Consider the following 17726-nt stretch of genomic DNA (forward strand, 5'->3'; position numbering starts at 1 on the left):
CATTATAGCTTATCAGAGTTCCTATCTGAAGCCTGTCAAAATCAAACCACCAAGAGTTACCAACAAATCTAAACTTAATTGCTCCAGTATCAAATTTTGAGTTAAAATTACGTGTTCAAAAATTTGATTAATTTTTTTTTTCATTAGCGAGATGGCAAATATCATTTCAGCTCTATATGCTGTTGCCCCAGTTCATTTGGGAGTCTAATGTACACAATGAAGCAGTCTAGTTTGAGGGGGAATCACACCTAATTCCTAGTGCACATAGCCCTGTACACAGCTGACATATCACCAATCAGCTGTTTGAGAGGAGAAGCATGAGGTATATTCAATTGGAAAGCTCACTGGCCATTTTGAATACGTTGCTGAAAGCTTATTTGTTTCAGTAAAAGAAAAGAGTACTACAAAACTCAGTGTAAGAAATTATTATACATTGTTTTATGTATCTTTATATAAAAAGTTACAATTAGCAAGCATATGACACAAAGAAATGGATAGGAACAGCAGTAAGTACGGATGCATGCTTTTTACAATGTATCTCATCAAAGGGATTTTTGTTGTTGTTTGCCAACTCAAATATTCAGCAACATACATGCAAACCAGTTCCTCGTTGTTGAGTTCAGTCATATTGTTAGATTTTTATCCAACAAATATATCTACTGAAGTGATTGTGAATGGATAAATAGTACCTGATTTAATCATTTTATTCCTGAAACTGGGTTATCTTTTCTTTGTAACAAAACAGAACAAAATAAATATAAAGAAATAAAGAAAACAGATGATGACAATAATAAGAATAAATGATAGCAATGATAGTAATTAGAGTCTTATTGCCATCCATTAATTTTACTCATTACTGACTGATGTGTGGGGTTTTTTTCATGAAATTGGAATAGCTGGTCAGAGTCCAGAACATCTCTAGCTTGCAGTTCCACGGTCGATATTTTCACAATTCACTGTAGTATATTCAAAAGCACCCAGGATCGCACTATTCCCAAGCAGTCTACATAATGAAAACAATGTACATATAACAAGTTCAATGTGAATAATTGTCTTTGACAGGACATATAATATACAAGTACACAATGAATGACATTATTTTGGTGCCTTTAATTCCCTTTCTTTTTCTAAAAAACCAATTTGTACTCATGTAAGCCCCTTTCATACAAATGTCTGCATATTCCAAGTATTTGTGGTGGTGGCAGTGAGAGGCTCACTGCACATGTAGAATATCCACACTTGGGCTGTTTGTAAACTGCTCTATATTGCAAAATAAATGTGCTCTTAATTAAGATGAATGACTAGAACCTTGAAGACAGCTAGGCATATAAGTGCTTCATTGACTTCATTGTCCACAAGACTGCAGGCAGCCTGATTGTATGACCTGCTTTTAAATAGACAAAAGGGAAATGTTGTAGACAGAAATGTGGCACCAGGACACAAAGTCATTTAGGGTGTTGTTTTGGTATGCCAGTAATTGGAAAAAGTGTGATCGCAGTAGTACAACGGTAGTCTGACCTCCAAAATCCAAAGCACAGGTAAGTGATTGTGACCAGCAACTCGACTGGCTGGTAGGGCAGTGCAAAAGTTCTTCAGTTTCAGGTCAAAATAGATCTCAGACTAAAGCACATGTAATTCCATCTGAGCCAAATTCCAGAATAAAAAAATAGCTGTCAAATAGAACTATCTATAAGAAGGTAAGAAGAAATATTTGAAATTTTTTGGTGTGAATAAAAATAGTTGACTCAAAGTGAGAATTCTGTCTCTCCACCACCACCACATTCACTCAAGGCCTGAAAATACTGGCTAAGTGTCAAAATGTTTGTATGTATAAAGCAAAGAATGACTTACGACTTCTCCCTTCTCCTGAAAAATCAAAAGCTTGTATATCTTACTAATAGTTATACATTTTGTTTCTATGTGTTTCACTACATAGAATACACATCCATCTGAAAAAACACACCCAAACTGCAGCTCAGATACTTATAGTGACTATTTGGTGCTCTTATGTGTGGGATAACCAGCCTCATATAATCAACATGCTTAAGTCTAATTAATATATGAAGGAGTTAATATCATAGAGTAAACTGTCCTGCCAGACTCAGCTATATCCACTTCCCTTACCTTGGGAGAAAATGGGTAATCAAGCCTATTGTTCAACCCCCAGTCTACCTGAGAAGTTCAGAGTGCAAAGAGGTTTGAGCTGGTGGCTCCAGCTCACACTGGATGGCTTTCATGAGTCACTCTTGAGTTCCTATACCAATAATTTAGGAACTTTCACCACTCTATAACTAAGTCAAGTGTTACTGCCTGTGCAACTTTTTACGAATGCTATATGGAAAAGAATATGAATCTGACCTTTGGAGAGTTTGTAAGTAAACCATTTTTAACTTACCAAACATGGTCATTTTCAATGCTAGGGAAGTGGGAAACTTTGGAACTCACTTTAAAGGGCATATTTTAAAGGTCTAATAGCCTATAATTCCATTCTTCACTTTGCTGTATGTTTTGTGATTTTTAAACCTCTTCTGGGGTTCTCTCACCAAGGAATACTTGCCCAAAGTTGAATCCTGGCATCTAGGAATTATCCTTTTATGCCTATTTTTCTTCCCCATGTACCAACATTATGTTTCCTTTCAATAAGAGGAAAGGTCAGTGTGCTCAACAGGAATAAACATGGGGAGTTTTCCCTAGCATAAAAGTTGTTGTTTTTGTGTCAGTCCACACCTACAACAGAATAATATGAAGCCTTAGGTTGTGGCAGTAATAGTTTTGTATAGAAAACTGTCAACTAGATGCTGACTGTAGGGATGTTAAGGGGGAAATAAAAAAAATAAAATCATGTGTCCAAACCCTCCAGAAAACTGTAATTAGTACTAGCAAAATGAAAGTGCACATCAATATAAAAGGAACAAGTAGATTAAATTCTTACAAGCTGTTAACCAAGCCCTTTTCCAACATCATAAATTCTAAATGACAATACAGTGAGATAGCAGATGTCTTCATATCTTAATTTAACTAAGCATTTAAGTGGCATCAAACAAACAGCCTGATTCACAGCTGTTGGCAGCAGAGTGTGACCTGATACCAGTGCTGCTCTCACAGCAGGGACAAAGCACTGTGCATGATCCCCAGCTGGGAGTTACAAATTTATCCCCTGGCAGTTCCTTTCTGGTTGGTTATTCAAGGTAGAAAATTGTTGTTTAGACTGGAGATCCAGTGAAAATTTTGCTGCTTCCTACATATTCCTAATAGCTGGGGGCCATGCATATAGCACATCCAAAACAGTAATGCAGGGAAGAGACAATTCAGGGCATTAGACAGTTGTTGATCTCACTGCAACAACATTGCAAATATATGCTTTGTCATGGTCAGACAGCCAGTGTGGTGAAATGCATAAAGCACTGAGCTTGAAAAGGAAATACTCTGGTTTAAATCCACACACAGTCCATGAAATTTGCTAGCCAGTCCTGAGTAGGACATCACCGGTCTTATTTCCTTATGGGGCTGCTATGAGGATAAAATTCTCCATACATTCCTCAGGAAGCATTGGGTACAACTATGGTAGATATACTGACAGATCTAAATTCAGAGCTCCCTAAATTTAGTACTCCCACAGCGTGGATCAGGCTGGAAGTTATTACCTATTGAAACACTTTACACAATCATTTTCTTAAATAAAGGGGGATGTTCATGCCAAACACTTGTTTAGAATTCAAGCTTGAGATGCAGATTATACTTAGCAAGGATGGTCTAATGCAACTGAGGGTACCAATTTAATTTATTGTATGCATTGTTTAAGTTATAGCAGCTTCCTGCCTATAATTTTAAATTCTTTGTATGCCGAAAGCTTAGCACCATTTTCAAGCAAAGCAAAAGAAAATGAAGGAAAAAACATCAACCCCACACACAGGCACACACACACAGGCACACACACAGCAAATGATATACAACTACTAGACATTTTCAAAGAAAACAAATGGAATGCAAGAGATGATGAATTGGGAACTATATATTTGTTCACTTACCTTCAGTTTGCCTTTTACACCCTAGTTGTGTTGTACTCAGATTCATGTTTGTTTAGAGACCCAATGAGGCAGAACCTGGAATGTTATGGCTATTTCATTCAACATAATAATGTTTGCATAGAAAAAAAAGAAATATATGCATATACATTCTTAAATGAAGAATACTTTACAAACCCTGATCAAATTGATCCAAGACACTTAAAACTGGCATGCAGATTGACAAAAGTAATGATCTCATAAACAAGGTCAACCCTCAAAGTGCCCCATCAACTCATCCCATTTCAGGTTGGCAGGGCTGAAGTTGACAAGATGCTTTGAGGTTTTCGGATACCCCATGGCCTAGACGTACAAAATGAAACATTGTGGAACACATGAACAGAACATTAAAACACAGAGAAATAAAGCATGCATATGAAACACAAATCTATTTTTTAAAGTTCTGGCTGTTTCCAAATAAGTTGTAACATAAGTATTTTTCTTTTTGCATTTACTTGCAAATTTTTAATCATTCTTATTTACAAGCATTCAAGGTGCAATACACAGTAAAAGAATCTCCGTGCTAGTCATTAAAACAGAAATCATGCCAGACTTGAATCAGAAAACTCTTCTCCACTACATTTTTTTCCATAAGCAAATCTAAAAGAATATCAAGCTGAAGCGATAAAAATTACCCTGTGGTCTAAATGCCAAATAAATATGACAAGCAGTGGTACTATGGTCAGCTACAGAAATCATACTGTATTACTTTGAAATATTGTCATTTATTACATAGAAAACCATGTTTCATGGAAAAGGAGTTTCTCCTCATCAAACTATCCAATTCAGGTTTTCTTGAATATAACTGAAAAACTGTAGTGGTTAGTGTTATACTAGGAACTGAGAGACTAGGGTTCAAATTCCCACACAGCCATGAAACTGACTGGGTGACCTTGTACTAGTCACTAACTTTCATCCTAACCTACCCCACAGGATTATTGTGAGGATAAAATAGGGGGGGGGGAGAGACTTTTGTACACCACCTTGAGCTCCTTGAAGAAAAAATAGGATACAAATGCAATAAGAAATAAACAAAAGTAATCATGTGCATACTGATTTTTAAAAAGAAATCCCAACTAATTTTAGCAAAGGAAAAGTCTTTGGTATGGTCCAAGTACCTGCATTTTCTTCTAGTTTTGTATTTAAATAAAATTAAAACATGAAAAAATATTGACATCAGTATGGAGATTGAGTTATTTATCATGAACTGAAAGAAGGGGTAGAAACAGATGACCAAACTTGTGTGACCTGAGAGATCCATAATTAGGAGAAGGCTTAACCCTTTCCTCCCTTTCCCCCCACTCAAATGGCAGCTTTTAGATCTGGATGTGGAGAGACAGATACAAATGCCCCCCATTCCTGTCATCACAGAGCTCATAGCTGCTTTAGGATAGGAGGGAAAGGTCATCAGGAAAAGATGAAGGAAGGAAAGGAGTAAACTTCCTTTCCTGGATTGCCACTCCCCTGGTTGTCAAACCAGAAGTGTGGGGCTGCTGATTAGGAAAACAAAACAAAACAAAAGCTAAGGGTTGAATCCAGTGCTGAGTACAATGGGACTTCCCCATCCTTTCCTCTCCCTGTGGACCCTCAAAACCTGCTCTGGAGTGTCCCCAATCCATTCGGAGGAGATTTTGAGGGTGTAGCAGACAGGAGAGAAAAGTTTCATAGCAGAAGCCTCATGCGCTAGCAGAACAGCAGCACTAGGTGTGATCCCAAAGCTGCAACTGCATAGGCAATCCTTCACATGGGTTTCTTGTTTCACATCTAATTTGGCCCGGAAGTGAAAACAAGCAGAGCGAGAAAGAGTCCAAGAAGCACATTCACACAGCATGTTTTGATCTGGTTCTCAACTATGGCTGTGAAGGGGTTCCCATGCAAAACTGTCATGGATCAGAGTGACAACCGCTAGTCGGTGTCTGAGGATATAAACGTTTGCCAGGACAGCTTTGAATTCTCTGCCATTGCTGTTTCCATGCAGTGTTTGCATGATAACTCCCAGCACTCCTTTTAGAGCAATTGCTACGGATAAGCTCATCACAAGCTATGTGAATGGATCTTAGAAAGTAAAAGAAAGTAAAGAACCAATATAAATTAGAGAAATAAAGAGGGAAGAGTTAGGCTTGAACCCAGTCCTCATACAATAGTCTTCATCAAAAATCTATTGATACTGACCGCTGGACAGCTTTATCATGTCTGGATAGCCTGTGACTCGTGGTTGGTACCTCTTCGATTTCATCTATCTCGCACGCATCTGCAGCATCTTGTGAGTAGCTATGCTTCATTACGAGGATATTTCTTCTGTTCATGGGCTGTATGAGAGGCTTTACAGGCTGGGGTTGAATTTCTGTCAAGATAGGCGTATCTCTTGTGCTGAGGTTACTACGGCTGCCCTTAGTGCTAGATAACTGTGATCCACAGTGGTGGTCATGAATGCATTTTGAAGATGATCTCCGCAGTTTATGATAATTTTCAAAGTCATCTGCAACGTCTGCAAGGTCCGCTGAAGCTCCTGTCCCTCTAAGAGTGCATAACTCATAGTGAGGAGGCTCAAACACCTCCTGGAATACTGTTTGATCAAAGTCTGCTTTCCTCTGGACATATTTTTTACGAGGCTGCTTGATTTGTACTATAACAGAGATAATGATAAGGAGGACCACAATACAAGAGGTCACCCCAATTATTGTCCCACTGGTATTAGTAAGCTGGTCCAGTATGTTGGCTTTTCTTTTTTCTGTTTGATGGGGAAACATAAAAACAAAGAAAGAAAGAATTAATATTCTTTGTAAATAAACAAATGGTTGCCACATTGCTTTTGGCAATTATCACCATGATTCTTTGTAAGCTAATATAAGAATGGCTAACTGGAACAGAAAGCTGAATAGGCAGGACAGTCCTTTATCTTGATGGTGAGGTGATTCACAGTGCCAAATTCCTTCATGCAGTTGGAAAATTGATCTACCTCTATAGTGGGATTCACATGAAACCGTGCAGTTACAGGAAGGAACCTTTCGATTTTTCTGTCTCAAGTATTTCTGCCCTGCTTTTCTTTACAAAAATGTTCAAAGGACCCAACAAAAATAACTAAGGGTGCTTCCAGACAAGTGTTTTTTGGAGAGTGTGGGTGGATTTGGTGTTTTCCAAGCATGGAAATTTCTTGCAGCGTCCAAATGATGCTGTCATCAAAATTTCAGCAAGGATCCTCCCAATTTAATCCAGATTTACCCTTTCCATTGAGAATCTAAGAAGTTAAAAAAAAAGCCATCTCAGTGATCCATTTACACTATTAAGCCCCTGTCTGGAAGCACCCTAAGTTTGACAATATAATCTGGTTATAGCTGTAACTTTGCTGTCTAGTGTGAGTTGCTTATTAGCAATATTCTTAGATGTATGATGACAACCTTCAGTATGCGAACTAGCAGCAGCTTACGGTGATTTAAATAGGAATGCTTCCTTATCCTTGAAAACCACCTCAGCTACTAACATTGATATATATGAAATCACTGGTATTAGTTAACACTCACCTGTCTCAGGTGGAAAAGCAAGAATTATTACAAATAAGATTTCAAGTAAAGGGGGTGGGGAATCTTTTACTATGAGCCGTTGCATACCTTTTTGTTATATCATACATTCCAAGCTTCATAAATATAGATCTTCATAGCATCACTGCTCTAGACCCAAAGGATAATCTTCACAGGCTTCTTGTCTCAGCCTGTTCATTCTGGTAGCATAAATTGCACTTGCTCTGCTCCACTGGCTATGTGATTATCACTATATGCTGAACTGTCTTCCAAATACTGCCAAGTTTTATTATAAGAAAAACAGAGGTTTTGCCCACAAAACTGAGAAGTCTACTAGACTGAATGACTCATTGACACATTTCTGTTGACACTACCATTGCAGGTGCCTCTCAATGGGAAGAGGAACCACTGGTGTGAAGATATGGGGAGCACTAGAAGTGCAGTCCAAGAGGAATGCTGGCCAGGAAAAAGCAGTGAACTTTCAAGTCTACCTCATAGCTCTATGTGAAAGGTTGAACCCAGAGACTATAACTAGTGTAAGTCCTCCTTAAAAGGGCATTTTTGGAGGGTGGGGAACAGGACCATATAGGGAGGACTTGAGGAGGAGCCTAACTCAGTTCAGCTCAGTCACGTGACCTGGCTGAAAGGGTAGTGCAAGTCAAACTACTGTATATTTTAAAGGCTGGCTCTGCTGTCAATATCCTTGCTCCAGAACAGGGTTTGGATCTGGTTCAACTTTACATTGGCTCAACTTGTGCCAGCTTGCTTTATGCCAGCTTCTTGTGCTCCCTAAGCTACAGTTTCCAATTGATAGCGAAATTTCTTCCCTGAATCAGTGTCATGTATTGACCAATCTTAATCAATGACTGGATTCAAATCAAATGTGAAAAATATAAGTCACATCCCATGAATGACATAACAGCTCTCTCTCTATATTTTTTTTAAAAATTCCCGGCAAAGGAATATATTTTTTGCCCAGAAGGTTGAATGCTATGTTTAAGATCAGTTCTTTGCACAGCAAACTAAAATGGTGAAGGATTTCTATTCATTCAGAGTGATATCATATACCATTAAAAATGACTTCAATTTAAAATAAGTAGCAATGCTTAAAGTGGCAGGATGCTTTCTTCTCCCTGCAGGAAGGAAAAAAATCAATATTTGGCCCTTACTATAATTTATTTATTACTAGAATGCCTAAGGAAAATGAGTCAATGCAACCCTAAGTTCTGTGAACAGAGATAAATCAAGTCTCTTAATGTGCTTAGCATATTAGAAAACAAAACACACAGAAACAAGTAGAAAAGTATGTGGAAATTAAATTACTTCCTTGGGGAAAGTTAAGGCATGTACTGATAGGAGATGCAGAAAGATAGGAGATGAGGGTGCAAAGTTGGTTTACAACTAGCTCTTTAGAAAAATTGTGAAGTACTCCTGAATGGCTTTTAAACAACGGAAACTGAAAGGTTTATCAGGAGCTCTGTGATAATTTGAACATAGGCATTGGTGTGTTTATCTGTGGTCCCTGCCTCTGTTGCATTTTTTTACTTATTTGACTATGCACTTTTATATCCTATTGTGATTTTAAATTGTTGTAAGATGTCCTGAACCGTGCAAAGGCACTATGAAGACAGGACTGAAAAACTTACATACATACACTTTGGCTTAGCAGACAGTAAGAACAGTATGCCATGAAACCCTTTTCATTGAAGGAAGCCATTTTAACAGCCAGGTATGCGATTCCCTGTTTGATCTGTCCTTTATATCCCTTCTCACACTCAGTGAAAATATCAGGCCAGCACATAAGGTTCACGCAGACATTTATCTCCATGTACAGACTAAATGCTTGGAGATGGATAAATGCTTGGAGATGGTTTCCTCAGCCACTCTGGGTGGCTTCCAACAAAAGATTAAAAATACATTAAAACATCATTCATTAAAAACTTCCCTAAACAGGGCTGCCTTCAGATGTTAGATAGTTGTTTGACATCTGATGGGAGGGCGTTCCATGGGAGGGCCATGTTCCTGATGCCAACAACTATGCATGTGGCACCACATCCGAAAAGATGTAGGCTTTCACATGTCCAGGACCTGCACACAATGAGTTCCTAATCACACCTGACTGCTAATTCCTCTTAAACCCAGTCCTAAGAGCTACCAGTTACAGAGCAAATATATCTGAAGGGGAAATAAAAACAGGATACAGAATTCATACGTTCCCTAATGGGGTAGTTAACCTCCCCGCCTCCGTACTATACTTCCTAATTAAAGAAGAAATAAGCTGGTGATGTTTGCCACTTTTCAAGAACAAGGCATGCATTTACACAGCATTTCATGGCATGCTGTGAATATGTTTCAACTTTTAATTCAGCTTGATATCCCTAGGAGACACGTCTCTGAAATGAAATGCATTTTTAGAGCAAATATTGATAGCTGCTGACTTGCTGGCAGGCACCTTTACTTGTGATCAGCATGATATTTGAAAATGTATCTCCATGACACAGTAGGCTGCTGCTGCTATTGCTGCAGCTACAGATTAGTTTCAGGGTCTTAGAACCATTTCATGAAGGTTTGGTAACATCATCAGCACCACTTTTCAAAAGGAGAAGGCAATTTATGCGACAAGTCTGTTTAGTCCATGTCACGTGTGAATTGTGTGGAGGGGTTCTACATGTTGAAAGGGACAGATACCATGGACTCAGCTACATTAGGAAGAAAAAGCATTTTATATGCGTTATTACACTGTGACACCAGATGGTGCTGTGAAGTCCCATCTTTCTCCAACATGATTTCCCACTTTGATGTTTACAACACGCTTTTCTGAAACACTTTTTTTAAGTGTCTAGGTCCAGCCCATGATAGGAAATGTGTATCTGAAATACATGAACTCATTCAGACAGAATGGAAAGAAGATGCATGAAGCATATAATTGTGCATCTTTTCTGTCACTACTGTATTAAAGCTTCCCCGCTGCTCTACATTTATCAAATCCCTGTTCTGGCTTTGTTTTATATAGCTATACAATCTTTATATATCAACTGTTTACCTGCATCCCATCACTATCATGAGTTTGATTGGCAGGACCCATTTAATAGTGGCATACATTCATCACAGTCAACTTCCACTTGATAGCAAAGAAAACATGGCACTAATGAGCATAAAGTAGCATCTTTCTAATTCCATGTCCCTATACTTATGCATTACCTTTGCAGTGGTTTTCATCCCATGGATACACACAGTTCTGGAGTCCATTGCAGACCAATGTATTATTAATACACATGTTACTATGGCAAAAGAATGTGTTGGCTTCACAGGGGGCTAAAAAAAAGGAAGAAAAAGATGCATCAGTAGGACTCATAGAGTACTTCCAGCCTCCCATTCAATACCAATAAAGATATCATATAATCCAATACACCGTATAGCAGAACCTGGATTTTCCAACTCTTTTTTAAAGGTGTTTAGCCCATGTAATTGTAAATAGAGGCTTGAAAGTGTGTAGACAATTCTAGTGTAATCCCACAGAACATAAAGGGTCCCAAATAGAGAGAGAGTTCAAATATAGTGGCTTCACTCTGCCCTCTGTAACTCTTTACAAATCAAGTCCTTTATTATGGTCATAGACCAGCATAAGCAAAGCATCTACATAAAAAACTCTTTACCATGATTAGCAGAAACAGAAAATATGAAAAAACAAGTAATGCAAATTTACTTACTTTGTATCATTTATATAGACTTCAGCATTTCTCAGCACAAAATTCATTTCATAATATATAGTTCATGGCCCTAACAACTCACATTAAATGCCAAAATGAATTGCAAAGGTTCACCACTTCTTAAACTGTAGTTCTTATAATGGCCAGCTGGCATTATGAATATGTGTGTATGGGAGAGAAGGGGTAATAATAAGGCTTTTCTGGAATTCAAAGCAGTAAGTTTCGCCACTGACCTCAGTAGGATGCAATGCTTGTAGGAGAAAATTGGGGTCAATGAACTAACAGAGTTGAATAGCTCGTCATAAGGAGTCCTTTAGTGGCATGTTCAAGCACATATATTTTATAATAAGTACAGCTACAATAAATGTTTGCCCTTCTGATATTGCAGGAACAAAGAGTTTCACAGTCCCTGAGCAGAAGGTAAAGCATAGTTGCCTAAGGCTCACAAACTGGTAGAATCAAGTTGCTAATATTACTAAAGCCCCAAGATGAAAGTGTTACTGGAGGCCATATACTTCATTTCAGTCTTCACAGGGAAATCCAATGTCCTCAATGAGAATTTTACAACCCAGTGGAGATTGTTCAGCAATAGAAAATTCCCAGATCTAAGTTAAGGTTATACCTTCAGAATGACAATCCATTTTTCTCTTCACAGAGTTAGATTGTACAGTAATACTGGCTATCATTTCCACAGACAGCACAAGGACAAATACTTAGAATCTTTTTTTATAAAAAAAATGTAATTGAATGCTTTTATCCAAAATTTGGGATGCAGTTATCTAACCAACCAATGTTTACAAAAATTCCTATATTGGTGGGAAATGTGCATAAGATTAATACAGTGGTACCTTGCAAGACGAATGCCTCGGAAGACGAAAAATTCGCAAGACGAAAGAGTTTTTCGTTTTTTGAGTTGCTTCGCAAGACGAATTTCCCTATGGGCTTGCTTCGCAAGACGAAAACGTCTTGCAAGTTTGTTTCCTTTTTCTTAAAACCGTTAATACCCAGGGTGCATTGCTTGAAGAGGTGCAGTTGTGACTTGACTTCAAGGAGCAACTCATAGCACGTGGTGTGGTAGCCTTTTTTGAGGTTTTTGAAGACTTTGGTGATTTTTGAAGCTTTTCCAAAACTTCTTTTGCAGCCATTTGGTAAGTTAAACTTTTAAAACTTTTTTTGGGGGGGTTGGATTTTGGGTTGGGGTGTTTTCTAGGAGGTTTGGTGCTTTTGAATTTTTTGGATGTGAAGCACTGATTTTTTGGGGGGGGTTGCGAAGGTAGGAGCTGTGCTGCCATGGGGCCCAAGAAGACTGGTGCTGCGGAGGCCGGCGAGAGGAAGAAGGAGAAGGTTACGCTGGAAATGAAGAAGGAGATCATCCGGAAGCACGACGGTGGAATGCGTGTGACAGACCTCGCCAGGGAGTACGGGAGGAATCCATCAACCATCGGGACCATCCTGAAGATGAGGGAGAATATCCTTGTGACTGATGTAGCCAAGGGAGTCACCAGGATCGTGAAGAACCGCCCAGCTGTTCTGGAGGAGGTGGAGAAGTTGCTGCTCATCTGGTTAGAAGAGAAGCAGCGTGCAGGGGACACAGTGACTGAGGCCGTCATTTGTGAGAAGGCCAAGGCCTTGCACGCAGATCTCGTCCGGCAACAGCCAGGAACCTCAGGCGAGCCAGAAGTCTTCAAGGCAAGCAGAGGCTGGTTTGACCGGTTCAAGACGAGATCTGGAATCCACAGCGTGGTCAGGCATGGAGAGGCTGCCAGTTCTGATGTTCCTGCGGCTGAAGACTTTGCAGCGGAGTTCCTGGAGGTTGTGACGACGGAGGTCTACGTTCCACAGCGGCTGTCCTCCAAAGAACTGAGGGACATTTGCCAGAAGTGGAAAGATGTGCAGGCTTTTGCACAGCGGCACCACCCTGACAAGGACCTGACACGTGACCTTGCGAACACTTTTGATACAAGGGTCATGTCGTCTTTCAGGGAGGTGCTGAAAAGGCAGATGAAGCAGCAGACCGTGGACAGGTTCTTCAGCAAGAAGCAAAGAGTGGAAGAGGAACCTTCTTCGAGTTGTCCCCCAGAGTCTTAGAAAATGTATGTACAGTACTGTACACTTTGGTGATTTTTAAACTTTTTTTGACCATAGGAACGCATTAATTGATTTTCAATGCATTCCTATGGGAATCCGTGCTTCGCAAGACAAAAAATTCGCAAGACAAAAAAACTCGCAGAATGAATTAATTTCGTCGTGCGAGGTACCACTGTATATTCATGGCAGGAATAGGGGGGGAAATGCATTATATTAAGAGAAATTGTTTGCAAATATGTGTACACTAGTCAAAACTGCATCTGAAAGGGTTTATTAGAAGAAATTCACATTACAATGCAGAAAATTAATGAAGTTTTTAAAATTCATCATCATCATCATCATCATCATCATCACCACCACAAATTCCTGCAGAAAAGTGGAGAACTGAATTTAAGATTGGAAAAATGAGAAACTGAAATAATTTTTTAAAAGTTTTCCCATTCTCAACTAAGACCAAACCCCTACTTTCACATATTTGCTATTGGGACTAAATTTACTTGTGATGATGTACAACAAAGATATTGCAACCATAATCAGTATCATGTTTTCATGCTTTCATGTTTTGTGAAATCGCTCACATTTTGCACCATTCCTCAATGTTAATTAAATTTATGTACCATGTGATTGTATATAATGTATAGTTCAGGCAAATCATTTTTTTATTGGACAGAGAAAGCCTCTGCAATAAATTATGGCGTGATCATGCAGTTCCTGTGCATAAGTAGCTTCAATTTTGTTTTATCTACTTATAAAATAAATTTGCCATAGTTTACATTGTTCAATTGTGTACTTTAATGTGGTTTGCTTATTTGCTTTGTGAGCTGGCTAGAGAACCTCCGTTATGGAACTTCTATGTAGTTGTAATAAACAAACTAAATAGAAATAAATAATGGGAAGGATGCTGAAAAGGCAATTCCTTTTTTTCTTTTTTTCCCAATCCCTAAATTTTGATTCAGCACTAGGAGTTATTAGGAAAGGAATTTAGGTATCATTATAGAGAATGAACTTTTTTTCTAAATAAAAGCTAAAGAGTGGAAGCTTTTCAATTAGGTGATAAAGGCAAGCAAATGGGAATTAGAGGGTTATGTTCAGAGGCGGGATAGCTTTGATTAGCAGATGTTGGCTACAAACCACAGATGATGGTTTGTGAGTTTCCCAGGGGCTTCTTGCTCAACACTACTAGAGAGAAAAGAGTAGATTAGACATTACTGCGGTTTAATCCAGTACAGTAGTTCTTATTATGTTCTGTTGCAAACATCAGACACAAGGTGGCAAACTTACTCTAGAGGATCCAAAATTGTAATTTAGCCCTTAGGATACGAATTAATCTGATCATCCCGTTGAAAGAAAAACAGCAGTCTTTGCCCACAGCTGTTTCTTTTTAAATCTCTCCCTATGGACAGTGATTAAAAATATGAGTGGTGCTCCAGGTCTGGATCCTGTTAACCACTGCTTAGCCACCTTGATGACCTATTTGTGTTTTTCCCCATCAGTTACAAATACACTGTTGAGATCAGTTTCGCGCGCGCACACGCACACACACACACACACACACACAAATTTTTATTACTGCTAACTTCCACTTTTAAAAATAATACATTTACTTTTCAATTTTTATATTTCCCTCCTCATTTTTTCTCCACAGTATACAATTCAAAAGCCTTATATTTTCACTCAGTTACTATTACTCTGAACCACAGCACTGCATAATAGTGTTACTGTCCCTATTAGACGGTAGCTATGCACAATTACAATTTCACCCCCTAACCAAGTCCTTGCTAATCACCCTATCACTCTCCTTCCCCAGGAAACATACAAGTCACGAAACTAGGAGAACTTGGTATGTATTATTCAACTTCACTCGGAAGTCCTTCAGGCTTCTCTCAAGGTGCAGCCATGATTTTCAAACTGGTCCAGCGACAACTATTGCCTCAGGTTCCCAACAACCAGCTGCACAGAGCCTTGCTCACTACTTGACCATGTCGTTCAGCTCTTTGCGCCAGTTTTATCAGATCCTATGTTGGATCTTCAGCTTCCCTTCAGCTATCAACCTCTACTCTTTCTCCTGATTCCCTTGAGGCTTCTGCCTAAGTCCTTCAGTGTTCCACACTAATAAACTTCAGCTCCAAAGCTGCTACCCTTTTTGACCAGTACTGAAACTGCCCTTATATTTACACCAGATTTAAAAAACCCCACATTTAAAATGTACAATGAAACAAGCCCATTAAAAAGCATAAAAACCAAACACTTAAAAAGTAATTAAAACAGTTGGATCAAGAAGCTGAAGGGAATGCTGTGCCTTTCAAAAGCCAGCAGAATGCCAATATGGACGAACCCTTTAATATCTCAGCAGAGAGGGCATTTCACAACACTGGCACCACCAGCCTGCCTCCATGTTGCCACAAACAGATAACTATCAGGGCACAGCAAAACTAAGTGGGCCTCACTTAATGAAGTGGAAAGGGAAAGGGAAATTTTTCAAGTAACATGTTATGAAGCCAACACTGGAAATGTAGGAGAAGAGTAGGGGAATGGTGGTAGGTGGCAGTGGCAGACCTTGGGGTCTCAAATTTCAGTGATGTCTTGTGCAATGCCAATATACACCTTCCATTGTATATTGTTGAAGCACCCCCTGCAGCATCCCCAGGGCTCTGCACCAAGTGCAACCAAACCAGTTGCACTCTCCTAAATCCACCTCTGTAGGTGGTTGACTATTTAGGGAAATAAAGAGCAGCTACAGGTGAAGAGATGTCTCGTTTCTCCTCCATAACATGAATACCTGTATCTTTTATACTCCCTTGATTGTTATCTACACCACATTCTTTAACAAAGATTCTGGTTTGTTCTTATAATTTGACTTGGAGAGAATAACAATCATCAATAGTATCAAACGGAGTAATGGGAGGTTCAGATTTAGGTCATCCTTATAGGGGTGCTAGGGCTTATACTTTTATACATTTCCTTCCTAGTATGTAGTCATTTATACTTGTCTTCCTTGAATTATTATTTCATTTTCTGCCCAGCCTTCTAATTTATCTAGGTGCTTCTGAATTTCAATCTTGTTCCCTGTGCAGAAGAAATCTTTTCATAGAACGGAATAATGTTATAAAATGTAAGTTAATGCAGTGAAATTCCAATTTAATAAAGGTGTTTCCTGGAACCTATTCAATTCATATAGTACAATACAGCAAACAATGAACCGTAATTCTGTTTTCAGAAGTTATATCGAAGCCTAATCAAAATCAGCATTATATCTGCACGAAGTCACTCTTTGAAGAGCATGCCCTACTGCAACTTTCCCCAAACTGGTGCTCCAGTTGGCTGGGGGCTGATGGAAGCTGTAGTCCAAAATATATGGGAGGGGCACTATACAGGGAAAGGGTGTCCAAATACTGATTTCTGAGTTTCTACCGTATGTCCCCCTCGCTACAATAATTCATTACCAAATATTTTTCAATTAGCATGCATAAAATACATTGTTGTATTTGATCCAAAATTGGATCAAGATACATCTTGCAAGATCAGAACGGCACTTCTACTCCAGTTTCTCTGCTCCAGTGCAGCTCCCCACCACTCACTTTTCCAGCAGTTCCCTTGACCCTTGGGAATGTTTTTTGACAATGCAGGAAAATGAAGTAGACAGAGGAGCCAGGAAAGTCCACTGCACAAGTTCACTGGAGTTTCCCTCTCTTTCTATTTCTGGTTTCAGCCCTATGAGTATGTAATAGCCTTCAAATATTTGCAGGGCTTTATTTCTGACAACATACCAAATACATGAGCAAACAAAGAACTTCCTCCCAAACTGCTGGACCAAGACAGATTGGCAGTAAATCAGACTGCCACAGAAGGTAGTGGTTTTGTTAGAGGCTTTTAAGCACATAGACACCTATCAGGGATACAGTGGTGGTGGATTTCCTGCATCAGCAATTGGTTGGACTAAATGACTTCAAATGTGACCTCATAATTTGAATGGACTTCAAATTTCTTTTTTCTCTTTCTCACAAATAGTTTGTTTGTGTGTGTGTGTGAAAATGGTGATGTCCTTGAGATGGTATTCTTAGAATAAATTAGTGTTAATTGTACTCATGGAGTTGCTGCTTTAGCAATGAATGCTTTGGATGATCCTTTCCACAACATGATCATAACTGAAGAATTTATGCTGCTGAAGAATAAAGGTAAAGGGACCCCTGACCATTAGGTCCAGTCGTGACTGACTCTGGGGTTGCGGCGCTCATCTCGCTTTATTGGCCGAGCGAGCCGGCGTACAGCTTCTGGGTCATGTGGCCAGCATGACTAAGCTGCTTCTAGAGAACCAGAGCAGCGAATGGAAACACCGTTTACCTTCC

The 17726-nt window shown here is 39.1% G+C and overlaps 2 protein-coding genes across 5 annotated transcripts in view; one reads left to right on the forward strand and one right to left on the reverse strand.

The window, feature by feature from the left end:
- Positions 1 to 410: 410 nt before the first annotated feature.
- Positions 411 to 17726, reverse strand: part of NETO1 (neuropilin and tolloid like 1) — a 104512-nt gene continuing 87196 nt past the window's right edge. Inside the window, exons 8-11 of one of the 4 annotated variants that reach the window (XR_008331519.1) lie at positions 10784 to 10897; positions 6237 to 6795; positions 4029 to 4117; positions 411 to 1003 (exon numbers count right to left, since the gene is read on the reverse strand). Coding sequence is in view for 2 of the 4 variants with exons in the window: in XM_053396630.1 (XP_053252605.1) it covers positions 4043 to 4103; positions 6237 to 6795; positions 10784 to 10897 (734 nt within the window). In the remaining 2 variants the exon portion in view is untranslated. Of the gene's footprint in view, positions 2728 to 4028; positions 4118 to 6236; positions 6796 to 10783; positions 10898 to 17726 lie in introns of all 4 variants that reach the window. The other 3 variants (XR_008331520.1, XM_053396630.1, XM_053396629.1) reach the window with 3 other exon arrangements.
- LOC128417660 (tigger transposable element-derived protein 1-like) lies at positions 12550 to 13493 on the forward strand. Its single transcript, XM_053396633.1, has 2 exons — positions 12550 to 13104; positions 13135 to 13493. Exons 1-2 carry the CDS (start codon positions 12583 to 12585, stop codon positions 13378 to 13380), a joined length of 768 nt encoding a protein of 255 aa, XP_053252608.1. The 5' UTR covers positions 12550 to 12582; the 3' UTR covers positions 13381 to 13493.

Source organism: Podarcis raffonei, chromosome 7 (genome assembly GCF_027172205.1).
Source record: "Podarcis raffonei isolate rPodRaf1 chromosome 7, rPodRaf1.pri, whole genome shotgun sequence".
In the NCBI taxonomy this organism is placed as follows: Eukaryota; Metazoa; Chordata; class Lepidosauria; order Squamata; family Lacertidae; genus Podarcis; species Podarcis raffonei.